At 37.7% G+C, this 24,784-nt stretch overlaps 1 protein-coding gene across 2 annotated transcripts in view; it reads left to right on the plus strand.

Annotated features, from left to right (window-relative positions):
* Positions 1-12,355, plus strand: part of LOC134530912 (conserved oligomeric Golgi complex subunit 7) — a 75,220-nt gene extending 62,865 nt beyond the window's left edge. For both annotated transcript variants that reach the window (XM_063366222.1, XM_063366223.1), the window contains exons 12-14: positions 2,779-2,984; positions 9,103-9,328; positions 12,084-12,355. In XM_063366222.1, the coding sequence (XP_063222292.1) occupies positions 2,779-2,984; positions 9,103-9,328; positions 12,084-12,253 (602 nt within the window). In that variant the 3' untranslated portion in view covers positions 12,254-12,355. The remainder of the gene's footprint in view (positions 1-2,778; positions 2,985-9,102; positions 9,329-12,083) is intronic.
* Positions 12,356-24,784: the final 12,429 nt, after the last annotated feature.

Genomic DNA, 24,784 nt, shown 5'->3' on the forward strand with positions numbered 1-24,784 from the left:
TCAATATTTTACCGAAGTGCTTAAGTATCCAAGTATCCATATATACCACTTCGAAACTGTACGTGAACAATAAAAATTATAACAAACAAATTTTTTGTTTGTACACTTTATAGTTAAAACAAAAAAATTTATATTCATTATTGTTGGTAGTCAAACAGTTTTGAATGCCTTGTTTAGGTATGATGCTTTAGGTTTTTGTTCAACTGAACACTATAACATTTTTTTCCCCACAGAAATTTGGCAGTAATGGTTTTTGTCATGTCATTTTCCATGTTTGAGTGCTGACAAGATATATCGCTGCGTGAACATGAATTTGTCAACATAACTACATTTCCACCAGTCTTACGAAATCCATGTATTTGTATTTTTTCGAGATAATCTCTCTCCTAACAACTAAACCAGGCTTTGAACCAAAATATTTCTCTTTGCTTTGAAATTTTTCCCTGCGAAAACCTAGCATCCAATTACTCAAGTATTTTTCTGCAGATTAAATCGCTTTCTTCTTGTAAAGCCTTACATAACTTTTTTAATTTTGGGACTGATTCTTTTAGAGAATAAAACTTACCAATTTTTCTCTGAGATCTTTAATTTACTTTCCTGTGTTCTGTTTTCTTCTTTACCTGAGGTTGTCAAAACTGGTTTTGCTCATTCCCTTTTCCCTCTGTCAGATTTCATTCTATTGTTGATATTGAACCCTTGTTGAAGCACTAGTTGTTTCAGTGACACAGTACGTCAAAATTTCTCTGAGATGTGTCACAGCATTGTAAACTACATCTCCCATGCTTGCCCCCGCAGTGGTGTATTCTTTTTAATACCAGATTTAAAGTTGTGACGTAGAAGCTATTCCATAAATTGGATCGTGTAACTCGGACCCCCAGACAACTGAGCAGGAACAATATCAGCCAAGAGGCAACTTCTTGACTAACCCCTTCTCCTGTCTTGATGTGCTCATCACATGAACATTTAGTGGCATTGGAGTTTGTGCAGGTTTTTTTGGCTTCCTATCACTCTTTATACACACAGTTACATTTACAGCATATTGAGAACAATACCATTTTTTTTTCAGCTAAACGTTAAATAAACAAAAAAAAATTGAAATTGGTGGCTGCCAAAATTAGTTGGTTTGTATTAATTTACATACATAAGAATAATATTTAATATGTTAGCAAATTTTTTTTAATTTTTACGAAGTAATATCTTTGCCTTGCTCAATGCATGCCTACTAGTCACTTTTTTACGTAATGCATTTAGGCTTATGATAGTTATAATGAAATAAAAAGTACGTTCCAAGCATGGCTCCTGAAAATATTTGTTATTCGTAGGTACCATTGCTGGCAGTGTGATGTATGAATATTTGGGTTTATTATCGAAAATATTGAAAAAAAAAAAAAAATGTTGCCTGTAAAGTTGGTTTACAGACAATATTTTAACATGATGTCATAACAAAACATTGATGAAATGATTGATCCAGAAGAAAATGAAATATCCTATTGGGCCTGAGACTGAGCCATAATAGGTTTTTGCAACCAAACAATTTAGGCATTAAAAATATGTTATTCTTTGAGGAAGTATTTTTTTTTTAATTTTTCTATTTTTTGTATGATAAAATCTACCTCTGCATACTTTTGTGAATAAAATTGAATAATTTTTATTGAATTATCACTATTTTGTATGGATACAAAGAAGGAGTGAAATGAAATCTACAATTTAATTGATAACTTTACTTTTATTTGCACTCATTAATTCAAATATGTTTATTACTTTTGTAGTGTCGTGCGCGCCGTATTTATTTTTACAAGTACAAAAATGGGAGGTATCGCGGCGGCAGGGATTCAATCCGTCAACCTTTGGATTGGTAGTCAGCGATGCTAATCGCACGGCCACGAGGCCATCTTGGAAATAATAATTTCAGATGTTGTATATATGCTTATAAAAATTTTGTTTTGTGTTGTGGAAGTTTTAAAAACGTACGTAGTCCGCCATGTTTATTTCTTAAAATGGTAGGCGGGAAATTTAAAATATATTGTCTGCTGCTAGTAGGCCGCCATGTTTATACTAACTTCAAGATCGTCGAGAATGTTTTACGCTTTTTTGCAATTACACATTTAATGACGAAGTTTGTTCATCGTGAAATTAAACGTATAATTTAAAAAAAAATGCCCTTGCAGTTAATAAAATAAGTATTAGTAAGTTTAAGAAAGAATTTTGGCTTTAATCTCCAACCCAGACGCTGGGGCCGAGATTAAAATTTGTCGAGAATATTTTACGTTTTTATGTCTTCCAGTACTCAAAATGATATGCAATTGTGGGCCCGGGCACGAAATTTTATTTTAATTCATTAATAATAACGCCCCTCGCGATAAACAAAGGAAAATATGTATTAACGAGTGCCTGGTTGCTGCGGAAGACAATGAGCGTAATGGGACACATCGTAGTGGGACAATGTGCATTACTGGACACTTTTTCGTCAGTGCAGCTGGCGTTCATCGATTTACTAGACGTTTCACGTCCAAAAAAAAATTAGATATGGTTAAATAAACTAAGAAAACCTATATTTCTTCAAAATCAAAGCAGCATGCAATGGTCAAGTTGTCAGATCACGGGCCTTCCACCGAGACGATCGGGTTTGTTTCTTGGCGGGGTCCACCACCGAGGTTCATTCCTTCGATGCTGCATTCTCATCTCGTGACCCCACATCGTCTCTGACGACCCCAACATGGCCGTCTGTGAGAGCCAGAAGGATGCTGGAGGGGGACGACCTGCCGTGATGCCGTGCAGGGGAGGAGATGCTGCTCCTGGAGCCGATGGAGGCTCTGCGGAAGCTGTGCCGAGACGTGCACCTCGCCACCTACCAAGTGATCTTCGCCCCCATATCTGCCCAGCTGGAGCTGGTGCAGTTGGCGCCCGCATGGAGCAAGCAGCCGCTCCCTGTTGCCCCGGACCTGCCCGACTTCAGCTTCGTGCCCCAGGAGTACATCACCCAGGTGACCCACTGTCTATGCACATATTGAATAGCACAAGTGTCAGAGGTAACAAAAAAATACCTGCTCAATTTTTTTTTATTTTAAATAATTGGCATTATTGCTTTGTTTCAAAATCTTACTTAAGTAAATGTTTTACGAATATTTACTAAACATTCAGATATTTCGTAAGTGTTGCAGTATTTTGCGACAAAATGATGCGCAACGCCGCCAAAAGCTGTCCTGCTCACGCACGCTAGCTGGCAGCAGGCCGAGCTAAGCAGGCAGGATGGCTGGCCGGTGATGTGACATCGTGCCTGACTACTGCAAGGACAAAGAACTATTCCTCCACTCATTTCCTCAACCATTACAACTTAGCGCCACTCCTCGAAATTCTTTGTTTCTGTTTAATTTAATTTCTATGTCTGAGAGAAAAAAAGGGAAAGCTGTTCTGTTATAAAGGGTTAAAGAATTTATGGGAATTTTAATTCTCACCTGGAGTTTTAAGGTTAGTAAATTTGGTCAGTGCTGAACAATAATTTCCCATCGACTTGGATCTTCTTTGGTGCGACAGACATTCTCTTCTCACCCCTTGTCAGCCGCCAGGAAGTAGTCCACCTCTTGTGTCTCATCAATCACAACTGGAGAAACACCTGTCCCAGCCCGTTAAGATTATGCTTCTTGAAAATTATTTAAATTGAAGAAAGTGAAGTAATGAAACAAAAATTTAATTGTTATATAATTCTGATTTATAAAGGAAAATATTACGTATTTCAAATGAATTTGTTTTTAATCATTAAAAATAAATTGGCTACTTTGTCACAATATCCAGGAATTTAAACTATGTAGAATACAGAGTACGAGATTTAGATGAATGTTAAAATTATTGGCGGCGCTGTCACATATTTTTTTATACAGCATATTGCTGCTAGCTCTGCGATGTATGTTGCAAATAGCTAGTGGAAAATGAGTGTGTTTCATTTTATAAACTAGTCCCAACAAACAAGTACAGTAAAGCAGAAATATTTTAACTACCGTCAGTTGGGGTGAAGTTGACCAGTGGGGTGAAGTTGACCATTTTTATGAAATTTGTTTTGTTGGCCTGACACAATCCAGGCAATGAAGATAAAAAATTATGTGGTTATGTTTTAAAATCTAGGAGAGTTTCTCTTAAAAGATGTGATTTTGGGACTGAAATTACAATTTTAGACAGAAATTTAGAAACAAATAAAAACCAAGAACTATTTGTTATGATTAATATTGTTGTTTAATACTTTATTGCTGCCGGGTATAATAAAAAAATAATTGCAAATAAAATTGCTATGTTTGCTGATTTGAGAGGATAGAAGAATAAGTAAATAATAAAAATTGCCAAATAAATAAAAATTTCTAAGGTAAACTAATTTTATTGAAACTGTGCAGTTTATTTAGCATTTTGGGGTGAAGATGACCACATGGTCATGTTCACCCCAATGTCTAGTAATTTATGTTGAGAAGTGTCTAATTCAGAAAACAGTTCTGCCTCCTCTTATAAACTAAACAAACGAGGCCATTATGTGTTCCAAGAAAAAGTGATAGCAGAATGAACTAGAATGGTAATGCAGTTCAATGTTTACTAACATATAGTTTAAATTGTTATTTTCAGTAGCTTACCTGTCGTTGTTTGGTCTATTTTTTCTATTATTGTAAGGTTTACTTCACATATCAGTTAAATGTTTTATTATACTAATAAAAATATATTTTTTGGTTATTGGCTGTTTTCATAACTTGTAGGTTCCTCTATTTTAGGAAATAACCATCAGTCATATTCTGGAATAGCCTAAATGATAATGTTTGTAAAATATCAATTCAATTATTTTCCAGTTTTGCGCACAAGTAGTTTAAGTGAAGTCACCTTAACTATTGATAGGTGGGTAAATAAATCTGTTCACTTGAGTTTTCATTATTGGCAGTCTAAATAAATAACACTTTATTTTGTTCTAAATTGTTTATATATTTTTTATTAAAGAGTAAAAATTCAAAATAAGAATTTTTTTTCTCAAAATATTTTTTTGGTGTTTCTCTTACATATAATGTAGTCAACTTAACCCTAATACTAGCAAGGTGAAAATTACAATGAAAATAAAGTTAATGGTCACATTCACACCACTGGGGGTGAACATGACCAATTACATAAAAAATTAAAAACATAATTAAAATATTAGTAATTTTTTCTTTCAATGACAGCATTTCAGAAAACAAGTATAGATCTATACACGTACATAGTTAGATAAATAAACATATTAAAATTTGTTAGCAAAAATTCATTATGACGATGAAATCTGGTCACCTTCACCCCAACTGACGTACTAGTAAATACAAAACTTACATAGGAACTATTTTACCATGTAAAAGCAAACCAAAATTATATTGTGTATCTAATAAATAAGTGATGCACAATGATTCAATAATCTAGCTTTTAATTTATTTAATAATTAAATCAATTTTCCCTACATATTTATTAAGAATTGTGTTTCATCTATTTATTCATATAATGTGAACAATAATTGTAAATGTTGACCCAGAAGCAGATGATATGGAATTATAAATTAGTATTGGAAAAGCCTTAATATTGAATATGCTTTGGTCTTCAAAATAGTTTATGTATGCAGCTTTTTCAAAATTAGTTTAGAAAGAGTCACACACCTTTATATTTGAAAAGGGGTCGATTCTATTTTTTGTGTATATATTTTTTGTATCTTTACTCTTTATTTCTTTACAGTGGGCTGTACATATGTTTGAATAAGCATTACAAGTAGCATAATTTCTGTGAATGTTCCCTTTTGTGGTTTAGTCATTTACTCAAAACATGTGTGATCACAAAGTGACAGAAGTTTGTCCTGATACAGACAGGCTATGTGAACATTAGTTGGTCCTCGAGGAACATGATCAATAACACGTCATGCTTGTGTGGGGAGGATAGTGAGTTTGATCTGACCCCTGGCATGACTCAAGTTGAAGAGCACAGGTGAATATTCACTTTGTTTGGAGCCTTCTGTACATAATCTTTGTCGCAACGTCGCAGTTAGCCTCTTTGTATAATTGTGTCATGTAAAACCCTACATTGTAACACTTTGACTATTAGTGTCAGTGAACCCCATAGTATTTTTAAATATTGATAAGAAATTATTACCAGGTCATGTGAATGAAATTAATTTTTTATGGTTGTAGCGTAGGTATGGTTATCCTAACGTATTGTTACGATTTTCCGCAGGTTTGTAAAGGATAGCCCAATTAAAGATTTTATTACATTACAGTTTTATTTATTGCCACTACTTATGTCACTTACAATTAATCTAAAAAAATTGCCAAATAATCAATTGCACTCAAAAAATGTTGCTTCCCCAGTCACTCGTTTTCACACACCGCACACCTCGCTGGGCCGCACCCCTGGCGCAACTCTCGCCGCAGCACACCTCGCCACACTCCGTCGCCGCCGACGCACTTGCCTTCGCCGAGGATCCACTCGACGCCTTGCTCGGAACTTCGCTCAGAACTCCGCCACAGGAAAACTCCCGACTCCACTGAACTCACTCACTTCCTGCCCTGGAACCTTCGTCCAAGGACTTCGTCACTCTGCCGCACCCGCGGCACTATCGTCCCGAGAACTCCACCGCGGGAAAGCTCCCGTCTGAACTCTGAACTGACTCTCTCTCTCTCTGCCGGCGTCACCCGGCTTTTATATCAGCCCAGGCGCTTTCCAGATATCACGAGCGCGGCTGGGGCCAGTCGCGTCATTCCGTGCCGACCCGACGGCAGAAATCTCTCGAAACACGTGTCGGCGGCTCGCGTAACTCCGCTGCTGTCAGGTGTCAGTTACGTGTCAAAGGCAGGGCACCGTGCGTGGAGTGGTGGGAAGGAGGTGGGAAAGCGACAATCCTTGTAATCTTCCAGGCGCGCGCGGCGCATATCATGTTGCGGCAGCCACCAGCCGGCTCTGCACCTGCACGTGTCCCGGCCTTGCTCACATTCATAACATTATAAAACACTTTTGTAAATCATTTATATGTTTTTTGATCAGATTCAATACTTGGTAAGATTTTTTTTGGTTTATTGCAAATATATAGTAGAATCTATTGTAGAGGTATTAGTATGTATGTTGGCCATGGTTTTATGCTCATATTTTACATTTGTTCATAATTTTAAGTATTACTAATGAAACCTTGAAATGTATTGACAAGTAAATCTTAACATTATTAGGTGACATAAACCAAAATTCTTGGGTAAAATTGAAAAAATTCTTGGGTCAAAAATAAATTTTTTTGGTTAAAAAGACATACATACCACACTAAAGGCTGTGTTAATTTAAGTGAGTAATAAATTTATATAAGTTAATAAATTAAATAAAAATAAAAAAATCCTAAACGTAATAAAATATTTTCAGAGAAACTAATTTAATACTTATTTAATAAAAGTAAGTAGATAATTATATCCATGAAATAATGAAAGAACCCTTGTCTTGCAAAACCTGACTCTAACCCAGCCCCTTAGAATACTGGAATTATTATTGTCATAGGGTAGTTTGGTTTGGAAATCTATGGTTGGAAAAAAATGTAGTTGATTTGGGTGGAACTGAGCATGGTGGGTACAGGCAGTTCAAGAAGGCATATGAAGGGAAACATTTTCTATAGGAGAAGGTGGTGGGAGTAATGAAAAAACTTGGCTGGCCAGTGCTGGAGAAGTGAGATAGGCAGTGTAAAGTACCAATAACGATCGTAACCTCTTTCTTACCTTGCCATGCCCTTGAAGGCTTTTAGGTCCGTTCTACAATGACACAGAACTGGAGACGGATCACCCGATACATTTCACTATCACGTCTGCTGCTTTCATATTGCAGGGAAACTTTAACAAATGGCAACCAATCATAAAGAATTTCATGATTACAAAATAATTAATTTGAACAAAATAATGCTTGGAGATTATAGCACGAGCATTATTTACATGTATAATAAAAATAAACCCATAAAGTAATAATAGAACACTAGATTTTCTTGTACTTGAAACAATTTTTAATGTATTTGGAACATAAATGGAGCAACATGAATGAAAGAGCTTTCAGCATTGCCGAGCTAATCTGTGTGGGTCTGTCTCCAGCTGCCTGCTATTGTAAAAACTCTGTTCCATGATAATCCATCTCTATTTACGTGATCTTATCTCCAGGCTTTAAAGAGTAAGGGTGAGTGGATAGAACAAAGTATTTTTTTTCTTTAGTGCTGAATCAGCATGGGCCTCCAAGATAATTGGTTATCGATTCTTCCTACTTAAAGGTGGTTTCTGCCATACACCAGTGATGGGAGTTAATTTTGATCCCATTTTACAAGTGAAATATTTCATTTTTAAAATGCTAGTTGTCTGAAACTGAGATAACTATATTATCTCGGTCTCCCACTGCTGCTTAAGCACTACGGTTGTGGCAACGGTAATAATTTTATGCTGTCACGTACCATAACGTTGGGTATAGTGTATTTTAACATTGAATTCTGTGTATTTTCTGACAGTGTACCATATCTATGGTTTGACATACCATAGTTATTGTGTGTTCATGTATATCTGTTTTATGATTAAAGGAAAAACAAAATAATTAAAAATTCATGGATATTCTTGAATAGATATGGAAATTCATTAATAATATCACTTACAAAGTAATTCATGAGTAATTTGTGAGTCAAAAAGACTTGAAAAAATATATAACTTTCATTAAAAAACACTTCCCTCTTTTTAAAAGTGTTTGGTAATTTTTCGCAAATTAGTAAGTTACAATTTCTCGAGTTTTCTACTAATGAATAATGATTTATTTTATTTAATTTGGTAAAGCCATTAAAAGTACTTTTTACCTAATTCCTGAAGCAGTGTTTCTGTAAGTGACGGGAGGATGATAATAATAATAATAATAATAATAATAATAATAATAATTATAATTATAATAATAACAACAATTGCATGGGACCATTGAGTTAGCCAGAGGTTTGGATTGTAACATGGTTTACATGATTGCACTAAAAATGGTAGAGCCGAGAGTTTTTTTCCTTATTTGAGAGTACAGTTTGTTCGATGGAGGTAGAGTTGCGAGGGTGGACCAGCAGCGGGATGCATGGCTGTCCAGATCGGCCAGTACCTGATGACGCTCCCTCAGCACTTGGAGCCGTTCCTGCTGCGGGACAACCCCTCGCTGTCGCTGGCGCTGCGGGAGTGCGCGGACGCGGAGGGGGGGCTGGCGGACTGGCTGCTGGGGGACGTGGCGAGAGGCACCTGCCACACGTACTGCGACAGCATCCTGGGCATCTGCGAGCTGTCGCCCGGCGCCTGCAAGCAGCTTGCCACCGACATAGGTGTGCGTCATTCCTGTCACAACTGCATAATTATTCTTTGCAGCCAGTAAATAGTCCACCTGTATCGACTAAAAACAAATTAAGGCAAGATTTTTGGTGATTTACCACCTTCTTGATTGAACGAAAACACTTTTCAAGAATTTCAGTGTTAATATTAGCTGGAAAAGTGATATATTCAGGCTTGTTGAACAATTGCACTCTTAAAATTATTTTTTAAATTTGTTTTTTAGGGTTGTACGTCACACAGTAATGAACATAAGATTTAGGGGATGTGATCGTCAAGATTATATTGGACTCTAAACCACTTGAATACCAATTCACTGCTCACGAAGTGGCCCTCTTGGTATCAATTCAAAGAGGGCTTTTGAAAATCTGTTGCACATCCTTCTATAAAATAACAAACCTACCATGTTATTTGCTAAGTAGTAGCAAAACCATTTTGAAAATTGAAACCAAGGTATTGCTGGTGCAATCCCATTCATTAATAGTATAGTAATTTCATTTTCATGACTTCATGGAACATTCCATCCTCAGGATCCAAGTAGAAATTTATGTGGCACATTTTTTTCTGAACATGCACTGGTGCATCTAGTTTCTTAGGGAAGTCTTAATCCCTGAGCTAAACATGGAAATTGCATCCGCTTCCAAACTATTGAGCAAAGTTGAAAGAAAAAATCACTAGTTTATGGACTTCCTTTATCAATTACCTCAACTCAAATAGTGAATACTTAATGTCATTAAAAGTATATTTTATATGTACAAAAATACGTGTGAAGAACATGGAGTAGTATCAAAAAATCCATAATGATGTTCCAGCTAGTATTTATGAACTTACCTTTCGCCCAGGATATCAAAATGAAATTACAAACTGTGTGTATTAATGTGTGAAATCTTATGTTTGGACAGAACCTTATCTTTAAATTGAAATCATTCTTTGAATGAAGTACCACAAGTGTCATTTTCGGTGGTTTTGTTTACACACCATCCAACTTCGTGATTACTGCTCACGAGAAATTATATCTGGATCTCCTTCCCTCTTCCCCCTGGGCGGCACTCTGTATGCACACAGAGTACGCAGATATATCAAGAACTCAGGAGGTTTTAAACTAAAAATTTGGTTTATCATGATTAGACTGCAAAGCACAAAGTGCAAGATGAAAATTTGTAAAATATATATGTATATGGAAGAGGACCGTTCATTTGGCATTTTTACTACAACAAACTTAGCTTCTACCAGCTACTTAAATTTGTTGCTAAGAAAGCATGATGTGAGAATAAAAAAAATTATATAGTTATTCCTTTTACATATATCATCATCAGCTGATTCTAACCTGTGGCCGGGTCAGCAACCTTTTACAGTAACGAGATAAAGTTTCTATGCAACAGTCGAGTGTCAAGTCCAGATAAAAACATTCCTCCACATGTTATACTTTGCAAAAGAAAATTCACACATGCAAAAAGGTGTTATTACTATGGTAATATCTGTACTACCAACAGAAACACAACCTTGAAACTTGATTCATACAACAGGCAGGTGATAATCTTGAGTACACTTATAATGTTAAAAGTTCCCTAAATTATATCACTACATGGTGTACATACACAGGTAATCCCGGAAATATGCACAAGTCTATCATGTACATAACACCATTGCAACTTAGAAGGTTGGAGACAATAACTAAACATTCATCCGGGAAAAAAGGTACGTACATGTTAGAACTACTGTGGTGCCACAATTGTCAATATATTTGTCAACAACTAGAGGTTCACATGCACTTCGTACTGGCTGGCAGAAAAACTTTCCAGCAATTTTGTATATGTGGCATGAAATAAAACTGCTTGTCAAAGTGACTAATGTTCCATGACCTGTAAAAATGAAGATACAATTCTTTTTCACTTCATTTATTTAAGTTAATTAGTGTGAGTGTGTGATACAGTTTTATTGTATTTTGACTCACTCACATGTTTGGAGAAGTTTTAACAGTTTATTTGTTACTACTTAACAGGTTCTTATGATTATTATTTTCAGCCATGGTAACTCAAAATAAGCCTTGAAAAATTATTTTACGAATGGTTGAATCTAGGCCTGTGCAAAGCTTCATCTAAGTGAATCAATTGATGCTTTTTTTTTTCAATATTTGTTTTGACTCGACCAGGAAATTTACTATTCGTTTTATTGAAGCTTCGATTGTGATGCAAAGCTTCGTGTCTGTGAAGCTTCGCATTCGTTGCAAAGCTTTAAAACATTGGAAGCCTAAGATTTGCTCATGAAAATTTTTAGTTTTTTTTGTGTTGTATATTTTTGCTTGAATAAAGTTGGTTACTTAAAAGAAAAAGCCACTCCATGTGCTTTTATGAATGCTTAATATTAATATTTATATTAATCATGTCATGATTATTTCATAATTTTTATTGAATTTTGTTATATATAGGGCTCCATTGGTCAATCACTATATCAGTTCAAACATTGCAATATTTCAATCCTGTATTTTGTAAAATAAATGTAATACAGCTTCACTGAGAACAATAGTCACAATTTGATTCAACTGTGCAAATATTTTAAAAATTAAATTTGATATTCACTTCGCATAAAAAAAACTGGTATTCGCACAGGCCTATTTGAAACTGTAACTTGCAAGATTAGTTAAGTACAACTGTGTTTTAATAAAATTTGTATTATTATTATTAAATAGTTTTATGATAGAGTAAGCTTCTGCTGAAGAAACAAATTCTGAGCATTGTGTGAATATTGCAGATTACCTGGGTAATGTTTTGGAAGACCTGGGCATGTCGCTGACTGAACACTTGCAGCAGTTGGTAACATTACTCAGACTATCCCCAGAGGAATATCAGGCCAAGAGCTCTGGCTGTTCTCCTCGCCTCGTCGCTGCTGTCAGACAGATGAGGAACATAACCTCCTCTTGAGTTTCTACTATGGTTTATTAAGGCTATGTTGGCACACATTTGTACATATATTTGTATTGTATGTCCAAGATGTTATTAAATACACTATACTTGTGGTATGTATTAGTAGTGTGTAACTTTGCATTTGTGTATCTCAAGCTGACTATGCATCTAAGTTGTAATACATTAAACAACTACGTACTATGTAGCTTAACTCATAAAATAACATTGTGCAATTAATTCATTGACAGCAAGTACCAAAATAAATATATATAGAATGATAAAAATTGTAAAAGTACATTTATGTATTTGTAATTTATTTTAAATAGCTCAAAATAATCTTCATTACACAAATACTTCATCATTGTGAGTTATGTTCACTAAAGTAAATATTGGTTGGAAAAAATCATACAATACAAAAAAGTTTATTAATGAATTCAGAGTTTCAAAAGTAGAGAAATATAAGAGTACATTCCTAGGGAACCATAAAAAATATCTATAAAGATCTAGAGAGCTCCCAGCGAAAATGATAAAATATAAAAATATTACTAGTTCGAAGGTGGTTGCACAGAGATACTAGTATTAGGATGACAGAGTAATGGCACGAGCTCTTAAAGCATCTCACATTATTGGTCACTGAGTGTGTTGCAATCTCTACAATTTAAACTAACATGGTCGACTTGGAGCATATTTGTTTCAGCTCTTGTTCATCGTTTCTGCTCATGTTTATTGTGAGCGCAAATGATACAATACACATTGGCATTATCAAGAAATGACAGTAACGACAGTCTGCGACCAGTGGAGCGAGTGCCTAGGTTGCATCACGTTGTCGGCTGCAGGACCCAGGGTCGGAGAGCACAAGGCGACACGTTTGCTGCCTCTGGTGGGAAACAGGAGGAAACGAAGCAAGTGCCTGACACCACTCAGTAAATAAATAAATTACACGTAACCATTAAACCATTAGACGTCCATCTGCACAATTGCACACAATGAACGGTTTGTAAGTCCTATGCCTCTCCCTGCTATCAAATAACTCTGCTTTAAAAAGTTCATAAATGAAAAAAAATTACGTAGTAACAATTTTTTAGGAATTGGAATTGTTCACAAAATAATTGTTCTTTACTATACTACACTCACAAATACTGTTCATAGCTGTGACTGTAGAATGTGTTGGTATTAGTGATTGGTCAAATCCCAATTTTCTCGAATCTGAATCGCCAATTCAAATCCAAAAAAGTACTTAAATATACCCCTCAAATCCAAATCTAATTCTCGAGGGTCAAAAATAAAATAATATACAAGAAATGAAAAATATTACCTAATTATGGTTTTGAAACATTTAACCCATTTAATGTTTTATTCATGCACTAAATTTCCAGAATCAATACATATTGAAATCTTAATTATTAATTACATGTAAAAAGTACAATATTTTGGTAATAGGAAAGGTGTGAAGAAAAATATTGACGTAAACTTCAGAGGTTATCAGTGTTGAATTTATAATTTACTTTACTTGTTCTATTATTTTTCTTCAAATGTTTCCTCGAGTATTAAATCCTTTGAATACTAAGGAATTGATGGTATTTGAGGCTTTGAGGATTCTATTGGCCAATCCCTAGTTGATATAAAGGATCTAGGAGGAGGAGAGGGTAGATGTGCAATGTCATTGCTCAGATTTATTTTTAAATTGTGGGGTGAAAAATACACATTTTATTATTCAGCATGCTTTTATCTTGCCTTTAACAGGCTACGATCTTAACATTGGTGCTGTGGAAGTTTTATTTTCTTCGTGGCCTGTGCCCTAACTGTTAAATCATTAGGACGTTTAAAACTCCTGCCAAAGAGATGCGGTCCCCTACAGTGTGGAGCCTTCATGTCAGTGGAAAAACAGCTTGAGGGTACAACTAAGTTGAGAAGCACGTCGGTGCTTCTTTTTGAAGCTGAACCCCACAATTTTAAATTTGGTAAGAGTTCTTTGCTCATTTGCAATTTTATGTATGAAACTTCCAAACAAAGCAGCGAGTTGCTAATGAAACATTAGTCCTCTGGACTGGATCTGGATTCGGAATTTCATATGCGGTTGTGATATTGTGATACGTGGAATAATCCTATAGGCAAAAAAATTATCTAGAAAATGCAATGAAACAGTTGTGGTTACTTCATTTTGTTGAATGATAAGAATTGTGTCTTTTTTTGTGGTTGACTCGGTGGCCTTTTGTTATACATTTGCACATCATAATAAGGCAGCCATCTCAGCACTTAATGTCACAGTTCATTCCTTTCCATTTCTTTCCATCTCTTAGCCCGCCAATAAGTATTGGTCTATTGCATTGCTGTTGTTTGAGAAAATCTTGTCGCAGTAACAGCACCGATGTTCGTTAGTTGTTGTCAAATCAGCATCCATTGAAGTATCCATCGAGGTCGTATCGTGGATCGTCGTGGTTTCCTGCACAACCAGCTCTGTAGTCATTAAGCTCTCTTCTGCTGGTGGTATCACATCTGTGGAAATCTCCTCCAATGTTGACGTCGTCGTTGCCAACGGGATCTGCTCCTCCATCGTCGTCGCTGACGTCAAGGTTACCGTAGACGATGGTCCATCGAGTTCGATGTTAAAGTCGGTAAAGATGCCATCGAGTTCGCAAGAACAGGTAATTACGCGACTTATGCACCAGATGAATAAACTAGGTGATCCTTACACCGTCGACGACAGTAACAAACTTAGCGACCTGCTGTCTAGGACTCGCTTTATATATGTACCGGAAGGAATAATACGCTAGTCAAATCAAGAACAATTTACTATAATACTAGAGTCAAAACAACATTAAAACTAGAAGCACCATCAAAAAGGCACCACATTTTGGACGCACCGTCAACAAAAAGGCAGCACATTTGAAAGCACCGCCAACGAAAAGGCAGCACATTTGGAAGCACCGCCAACGAAAAGGCAGCTAATTTGGAAGCACCGACAACGAAAAGGCAGCACATTTGGAAGCACCGACAACGAAAAGGCAGCACATTTGGAAGCACCGCCAACGAAAAGGCAGTTCATTTGGAAGCACCGTCAACGAAAAGGCAGCACATTTGGAAGCACCGCCAACGAAAAAGCAGCACATTTGGAAGCATAGACAACGAAAAGGCAGCACATTTGGAAGCTCCGACAACGAAAAGGCTGCACTTTTGGAAGCACCGTCAACAAAAAGGAAGCACCGACAACGAAAAGGCAGCACATTTGGAAGCACCGACAACGAAAAGGGAGCACATTTGGAAGCACCGACAACGAAAAGGCAGCTCATTTGGAAGCACCGTCAACGAAAAGGCAGCACATTTGGAAGCACCGCCAACGAAAAGGCAGTTCAATTGGAAGCACCGTCAACGAAAAGACAGCACATTTGGAAGCACCGTCAACGAAAAGGCAGCACATTTGGAAGCACCGACAACGAAAAGGCAGCACATTTGGAAGCACCGCCAACGAAAAGGCAGTTCAATTGGAAGCACCGTCAACGAAAAGACAGCACATTTGGAAGCACCGTCAACGAAAAGGCAGCACATTTGGAAGCACCGACAACGAAAAGGCAGCACATTTGGAAGCACCGACAACGAAAAGGCAGCACATTTGAAAGCACCGACAACGAAAAGGCAGCACCATCATCGAAAAGGCAGCACATTTGAAAGCACCATCAGCAAAAAGGAAGCACCGACAACGAAAAGGCAGCACATTTTGAAGCACCGACAACGAAAAGGCAGCTCATTTGGAAGCACTGTCAAAGAAAAGGCAGCACATTTGGAAGCACCGCCAACGAAAAGGCAGCACATTTGGAAGCACCGACAATGAAAAGGCAGCACATTTGGAAGCACCGACAACGAAAAGGCAGCACCATCATCGAAAAGGCAGCACATTTGTCATTGGCTCCAATATTCATTGGTTCCAATATTCATTGGTTCCAATATTCATTGGTTCCATTATTCATTGGTTCCAATATTCATTGGCTCCAATATTCATTGGCGCCAATATTCATTGGCTCCAATAGTCATTCGTTCCATCAGTCTATTGATTCCATCAGTCTAGTGACTCCATCAGTCATTGGCTCCTACAGTCATTGGCTCCAACTGTCTTTTGTTTCATCAACTCCAAATATATTTGGCTAGAATTCTACGAGTCTAAGAGACTATGAGGCCACAAGGCTACGAGTCTAAAAGAATCTAGCTGGTTTTGAGTTATACGAGACTGCATGGCTAAAAGACCGCGTGGCTACGAAACTACATGTCTTTGAAGCTACAAGAATACAAGTCTACTCGGCTCCAACTACTCCAGCATCATTATGTTATTAGATTGCATGACTACTTGTTTACGTAGCTACAAGTCTACGAGGCTACTTGGCTACATAGCTACAATTCTACGAGGTCCCAAGACATCATGACTACGCGACTACGAGCCATGAGGTTACGAGACTATGCGACTACAAATCTTCAAGTTTACGAGACTGCAAGGCTACAGAGCTACGAAGCTTCTAGAACACAAGTTTACGTGACTGCGAGGATACAGGACTTTAAGTCTGCATGAGTTCTTGACTACAAAGCTACTCGTCTACAAGGCTCCAATTGCCGTATATTTCTTCGACGGAATTTTCTCTTTTGCTCCAACTGCACCATCAGCTTTAAGTTATAAGATTACAAGGCTACTTGCTTACGTAGTTTCAAGTCAACGAGACTCCAATGCATCATGACTACGAGACTACGAGCCATGAGGTTACGAGACTATGCGATTGCAAATCTTCAAGGTTACATGATCGCGAGGCTATAGGTCTATGAAGCTTACAGAACACATGGTTACGAGACTGCTTGACTAATTGGCCGCGTGGCTACGAAACCTCATGTCTCTAACTGACTAAAATAGCATCCACCATTCAGTGGTGAGAGTTAATTTATCTCATGCAAAGGTACTTGTTGCAAGTTGTTCCGCTTTTCAACAACAGATGACGCCACATGTTGCTCGCAGGTAAATATTATTTATTTCTTTTATGCGGGATGCGGGATGCTCACTATCGATCGCATAAAAAGGATGGCTTTGCTAGTCTCCAAGGAGAAGGAAGTTCGTCCTTCCTGTTAGTGCTTCTCAGATTTCTCACGGTCCGCCATCTTGGATTGTGACGTCACGGTGGCCATATTGGATGGGTGTGACCTTGACCTTTGACCGAAACCACAGGAATGATCGCAAGCACACGGAAAAAACCATCAAAATATTGATAAGAATAATCAGGAGCACTCGGAGAAAACCATCAGGAGTCTAGCCAGGAATAATCAGAAGCATTTGGAGAAAACTATCAAAATATTAACAAGAATAATCGGGAGCACACGGAGAAAACCACCATAATATTGACCAGGTTAATCAGAAGCACTCGGAGAAAACCGCCACACGTTTTCTTTGATATCATAAAATTTTTAAAAAAATTAAAAATAAAAAAAAATTAATAAAAAATTAAAAACAAAAAAAAATTACAAAAAATACATAAAAAGTTTCTGCTAGCTTGTGAACTTCTCATTGTTGAGCAAAGATATAGTTCTAGTACAAGCCAGAATTTTATGTATTTTTGTATTTTTTTTTTCATTTTAAATTTTTTATTATTTATTTTTACTAAATATTTTTTTCCCTGTAATTTTATGATATCAAAGAAAGCGTGAGGTGGTTTTCTCCGAGTGCATCTGATTATCCTTGTCAATATTATGGTGGTTTTCTGTGTTTGCTCCCGATTATTCTTGTTAATATTTTGATGGTTTTCTCCAAATGCTTCTGATTATTCCTGGCTAGACATCTTATGGTTTTCTCCGAGTGCTCCTGATTATTCTTGTCAATATTGTGGTGGTATTCTCCGTGTGCTTCTGATTATCCCTGTGGTTTCTTCAAGTGCTTCTCTCTATTCTGAGATACCGCTCTCTGCATGATGGATTTTTTACCTAATGAGTCATGTCATTTTATTCATAGTTACATTTAATTAGTGAAATTCTGCAAATAAATTGACACTTACAATATTTTTACCAGGTGGAATTCAAAAAACAAACAACCATTACTCAGTCAAATAATATGCTTTGAGACAAACTGCATTGAACTTGGTGGTTAAGACAGGTAATTTTATTCAGATACTCAGTCAAATAATATACCATGAGACATCTGTGAAGCACTAAAATGCAAGACGAACTTCCTTCTCCTTGGTGACTAGCGAAGCCATCCTTCTATTGCGAATATTAGTGAGCATCCCGCATCCTGCATAAAAAAAATAAATAATATTTACCTGTAAGCAACATGTGGTGTCATCTGTTGACAATAATCGACACTACTTTAAAAAGGTTATTTTGCATGAGATAAATTAACTCTCACCATTGAATGGTGCTATTGTAGTCAGTTAGAGCCAGGGGCGTAGCCAGGGGGGGGTTTTAGGGGTTCAAACCCCCCCCTTAGCACCAAATCTTTAATTAATTTCTTATCCATCACTCAAACAAATTTCATATTAAAATTAATAAAAATTTTACCATTACAATATTTAAATTTAAGTACCGAAAACTGCTATAATAGCACTATTTTACACCTTAAAATCCAAATTTTCCCGGGGGAGGGCCCCCGAACCCCCCGCTTTAATATGGGGGCGGGGGGGCCCCATGCTTCTTAACACCCCCCATACACAAATCCTGGCTACGCCACTGGTTAGAGCCATGTAGTTTCGTAGCCACGCGGTCTTTTAGCCATGCTGACTCGTAACCATGTGATCTGGAAGCTTCGTAGTCCTATAGCTTCGCGATCACGTAACCTTGAAGACTCGCAATCGCGTAGTCTTGTAACCTCATGGCTCGTAGTCTCGTAGTCATGAAGCATTGGAGCCTCGTAGACTTGTAGCTACGTAAACAAGTAGTCATGTAATATTATAACATAATGCTGCTGGAGTAGTTGGTGCTTTATACACTCGAAGGTAGTTGGTGGAGACTTGTAGACTTGTAGAATTGAAGCTTTGTATCCAAGTGGTCTTGTAGCCATGTCGACTTGCAGTCATTTGGAGCCGAGGAGACTTGTATCCTTGTAGCTTCATAGACATGTAGTTTCGTAGCCACGTGGTCTTTTAGTCATGCAGTCTCGTAAACTTGAAGATTCGTAGTCACGTAGTCTCGTAACCTCATGGCTCGTAGTCGCGTAGTCGTGATGTCTTGGGACCTCGTAGCATTCTAGCCAAATATCGTTGGTGCTGTTGAAACAAAATGCTGTAGGAGCAATTGGTGCCTTCTGGAGCCTTCGATGTCTGTAGCTGTATCAACACATCAGTGTAGATACTGTAGCAAGGTGTTTACCTTGAGAAAGAATGCTAAACGGTATGAAAAGAATGATTGTGTTAAAAACCACTACGCAAAATGATAAGCTGTAATCGGTGTATCTGGTTAACGTGAATTGACAGCTTAAAAAGACATGGTAGAACATGTAAAGGCAAGTCCACTTACGGCATAGAGGACTTCGATGGATCCACTAGACTAAAGAAGAGTGATCTGCATTACGAAAATAACTTTCCTTGTCCTGAGCGTGATGGTATTAGCTCACCCGATCGTACGAAGAACATAAATTGAAGGATGCTGATGGCTTCGAGAAGACTGAAACGAATGGAAGTAACAACACCGTGAAAAGTGAGAATTCATTCAAGCCGATATTCAGTAGATCCACCATACTTTGTAAAAAGGAAGTATGAAGACTATGAAGACACTTCGACATAAACGATAACGAATTCTTAAGACGAAGTGAAGACGATGCCTTCTACGGTGATTGCTACAGTGACTCTGAAGCTGGTGGCGTGATCGAAGACTGTGCTGAAGCAGCTAAAGCAGGCAATATCAAAGACTGTGATGGTGGACTGAGACCAAAACGATGATAACGACATAATAAAATAAATTATCCTGATCAAGCTTGTGATAATCACTGGCTCGATGACGAAAGTGACCTTGTGGTTGACGATAAAACGGAAGATACCGGAGATAATAATATTTATTATAAACGTGCAAGGAAGATGGTAGCAGAAGAGATTGATTACACATCTTGGAAAGATCCAAACATATTGGTTGACCAACTAAGACTGATGGTGGCATCTGTTCGTAGAGGAAACTACTCGCATATCGAGGAAGTATCGATCATACTTAAAGAACTGTGGAAAGCTGGCTACGTACAATAATAATTTGTTTAACTGTCATGTGTGTACTATTGAAAAATAAATGAATTATTTATATTTAAAAAAGTACGTTTTATTTCTCGTATTCTGATTTCCAACTAAGCATGTGTTTCCGTTACTGTATTTGTGATCATTCCGTTTCCTGTGTGTACGTTCCTTTTCCTGCGTGTACATTCCGTTTTCCTGTGTGTATGTTCCAATTTCAAGCGTGTACATTCCTTTTTCCTGTGTGTACGTTCCGTTTTCCTGCGTGTACATTCTGTTTTCCTGCGTGTACATTCCGTTTTCCTGTGTGTACATTCCGTTTTCCTGTGTGTACTGAGTTCATGGTCTATATGTCTGATATTGACATGACCCAGTCTTGTGGTCTGAAGACAATTAATTGTCCTGTATGTGTGGCTTTGTACATGAACGGCTTATAGGTTATTCATATTATTGAAAAATTAGACTTTCATGTGAGGCTAATCAGTAGTGTATTTAATTTCATTGGTCAGGTATATTGACTTGAGTTGTTTTTCGTAGGGTTAATGATTAATAAACTCCGCGAAAGGTAATGGAAAACAGAATCTAAAATTTATTTAATAATTAGTTACAACTGTCGCTGGTCAAGAATCGAACCGTGGACAGGAATCTATCGATTCGATTTGTAAATTAATAATTGATTTTTTTGGAGACTTTTTGAATTTTTCTCACATTGCCAGCTAAATAATTACATGATTTCAATATGGCGCCCAAATTTAAAGATGGCTGGCACCTCAGTAATAATAAATGATTACTGCACTGTAGCAGGTTAAAATAAAATTAGCATGATGGTAAGACGAGTACACACAAGATGGTGTCCTCCAGCAGACGAAAACAAGATGGTGGCAATGACAACTAACAGGTGGTAGCTCCTGGTAGCATGTACTGAACATAAAATGACGGATCCATGACGTATGTCAAGGTCAAAGTCAAATATCAAGGACAAGGTCAAATTTCAAGGCCAAGATAAAATTCAAAGTCAAGGTCAAATTTCAAGGTCAAAGTTCAATGCCAACAGACAAGGTTAAAGGTATGGTGAACAGTAAATTATACTAACATGTCGTCAGCACACTCTAGCAGACGAAAACAAGATGATGGTCTCCAGTGGACGAAGACAAGATGGCGGACATGACATCATACCAGCTGACGATATATACCTTGGTATTGGTGGTAGGCAGGCGCGGATCCAAGGGGGGGCGATAGGGGCGATCGCCCCCCCCCCCCTCTTCACCCAGGGAATCAAAATCGATGTAGCCAAATACATAAAGACCCGCGCAATGTCTTACCTGAAACCGAAATATTGATAGCTGTGTGCCACATTGACTCAGAGTAACTTCACTCTGCGCATGTTTCCTTCATCCTTCATCTTTTCAGCTCTCCTGAGCTCAAGGGAAAAGCGTGACTTGGAATGTTGGAAGGGGGTGGCGGGCAGTAGCGGATCCAGAGGGGGGCTAAGGGGCTCAAGCCCCCTCCAAAAGCATCTGGGTCCACTATTGTTCTAGTGTTTGCCTTGATAAAACCTAGCCTCAGCTGGGTCAAGCCCCTCCCAAACCAAAATCCTGGATCCGCCACTGGTGGCGGGCGACAAGCTGGGCTGTCCCGTTACTGGAGTGGAGGGTGGAGTGAGGAGAGTTGCAGTGGGACCACAACCAACCCTCCCCCCCCCCCCTTCCACAACTATATGCCGCGCCAACAGATGACTGCCTTGCCTTCTCGGCAGTAACCTACTGTATAGTCAGTGACAGGACAGTGTTCAGTGAAAGTAGCATCATGTTCGACGAAACTACTGATGCTTCACGAGTCCCAGTTAACACTTGTTTAGATGTATGTACACAAAGATCCAGTGCACGAAGATTTTTTACAATTTTTAAATGTTCGACAATTTGTGAACAGTGAGGACAAGAACCATGATGAAGTATATGAACCAACTGTAAGTGGCAAATATATTGGCAAGTAGTACTTTCTGCTCTAAAGCATCACTGTCTTGACCTAAGCCATTGTGTTAGCATATCCACAGATTGGGTGCAGTGTCATGGTGTCAGAAATTCGTGGTGCTGTGGCTGAAGTCAGGCGAGAAGCTGTGAATGCTGTTCACTGTCCATGTCACAATCACGCTCTTAATTTGGTCATATCAAAATCTTCCAGCGTCCAAGCAGTTCAAAATACTATTGCAACAATGAAAACGATAATCTCGTTCTTCACTGCATCATAAAAATGCTCAGCTTTACTCAAGAAAGTTTTATGTCACCAACTCTCTGGACTGTGTGAAACTCGTTGGATCGAAAGACACGATGGCGTTGTGCAGTTCCGAACATCTTTTCTGAAAGTAGCTCAGGCTTTAGAGTGTGTCGCATCTTGGAAAGATGCTGAAAGTACTACAAAAGCAAAGACTTTTTTGACTGCACTTTGTGAGAGTGAATTTATTATCACAGTCATCTGCTTATCTGATATACTGGGAGACACTCTTCCTTTGAGTAGACTATATCAGAAGACTTCAATAGAACTTAAGGTTGCCCAAGATATTCTGGCAGATACTCTTTCTGTTCTAAATACAAAATGTACACAGTGCGAATAGCTATTTTCTAAACTTTTGAACGAAGCTGATGGTCTTGCTCAGGAGCTTGGTGTAGATATAACTATTCCTCGACTTGTGAAAAGGAAAAAACACAGACAAAATTACCTATCAACGAACCCTGTTGAATATTTCCGAAGAGATGTATTCATTCCCATTCTGGAGCACATTGTCGAACATTTAAAACATAGGTTTTCAGAAGAAACGCAACAGCTTCACAGCCTGTCAGCTTTGTTACCAAATTCCTCTTCTAGTCAAGTAAATGTCAAAAAAAATTTCTACAAAGTATGGCTCTCTCCTTGGAGTGAATGGGCTAGAATATGTGGAAAGACAACTTAATGCCGAGGTTCGATCATGGGAGGCCAAGTGGACTCGTGAGAAAGAAATCAACAATACAATACCCTCCACAGCTCTCGATGTTCTCGCTTCGAATGACGAGGAGCTGTATCCAGGCATCTACATTCTTCTGAAAATTTTAGTCACCTTACCCGTAAGTGTCGCTTCGGCAGAGAGAACATTTTCGACATTGAGAAGACTTAAGACTTGGTTGAGATCTACCACAAAGGAAGACAGACTGACCTGACTTGCATTATTGCATATCCATTATGGCTGCGAGATTGATAAAGAAAAACTTGTTTTGCAACTTCTAGTTATGTACAATCATTATATGTACATGATATTTTAATTTTAGTTATTACTACAAATGTTATGCCCATTCTTTAATTATTGTATTTTATTTATTATTTTCTGTTAACTTTATCATTTACAAAAAATAATTTTCTGTGAAAATTTTTACCGACTATACCAAAAGTTTATTTGACATTTTAATCACAAAATCGCTATAAAAAAACCACCATTTTGCATGCGAAAATCTATAATTTTTCCGTGGGGTGGACCCCCGGACTCTCCCATTTTAAATAATTTTGAAACATACATTCGCCCCCCTGAAATCAAACGCTGGATCCGCCCCTGGTGGTAGGTCAGTCTGTAGGTGGCTTCTGTGGAGAAAGGATCTGTTTTTTAAATTTTTTTGCCCTCACCGGTTTCGAACCAAGGACGGGAATCGATATAATCAATCAGAATTCTAATAAGTTAATTTTTTGATGATCTTTGGAAATTGTTTCATTAAAATCGGATAATAAATAAATATTTTCAAGATGGCGTCCAAATTTCAAGATGGCGGAAATGACGTCATACTACCTAATGATAAATATGCATGGTAAAAAGTGATGGGGGTCAGTCTGCCTGCAGCCACAGTGAGGGAAGATCGGTCACCATTTATATTTTTTTTTGCCCTCACCGGGTTCGAACCGAGGAGCGAGGACTCAGAGCTCCGTGCCATAAATGTATGTTTTTTGAATATTGTTTTATTAAAATGTTATTAATTGAATTTTTCTATAAATTTTAATATTTTTTTCATTAAAATCAGATAATAAATAAAAAAGTTAAAGATGGTGGGCATAACAGAAATTGTAACGGTGACATCATAAGTAAAAATGGCGGAAAACAAAATGCCGGAATGATCGAGAAAACAAAATGACGTCATCCAAAATGGCGGATCCAAAATGGCGGATCCAAAATGGCCGCCCAGGTCAAGGTCACACCCATCCAAGATGGCCGCTGTGACATCACAATCCAAGATGGCGGACCGATACCAGACACCACAGCCAGAAGCCAGTTTCAGGACCGGCTATTACACACTACGCTTTGGAGCTGTTGGAGCTTTGGAGCTTTGGAGCATTTGGAGCTGTTGGAGCATTTGGA

Source organism: Bacillus rossius, chromosome 3 (assembly GCF_032445375.1).
Source record: "Bacillus rossius redtenbacheri isolate Brsri chromosome 3, Brsri_v3, whole genome shotgun sequence".
In the NCBI taxonomy this organism is placed as follows: Eukaryota; Metazoa; Arthropoda; class Insecta; order Phasmatodea; family Bacillidae; genus Bacillus; species Bacillus rossius.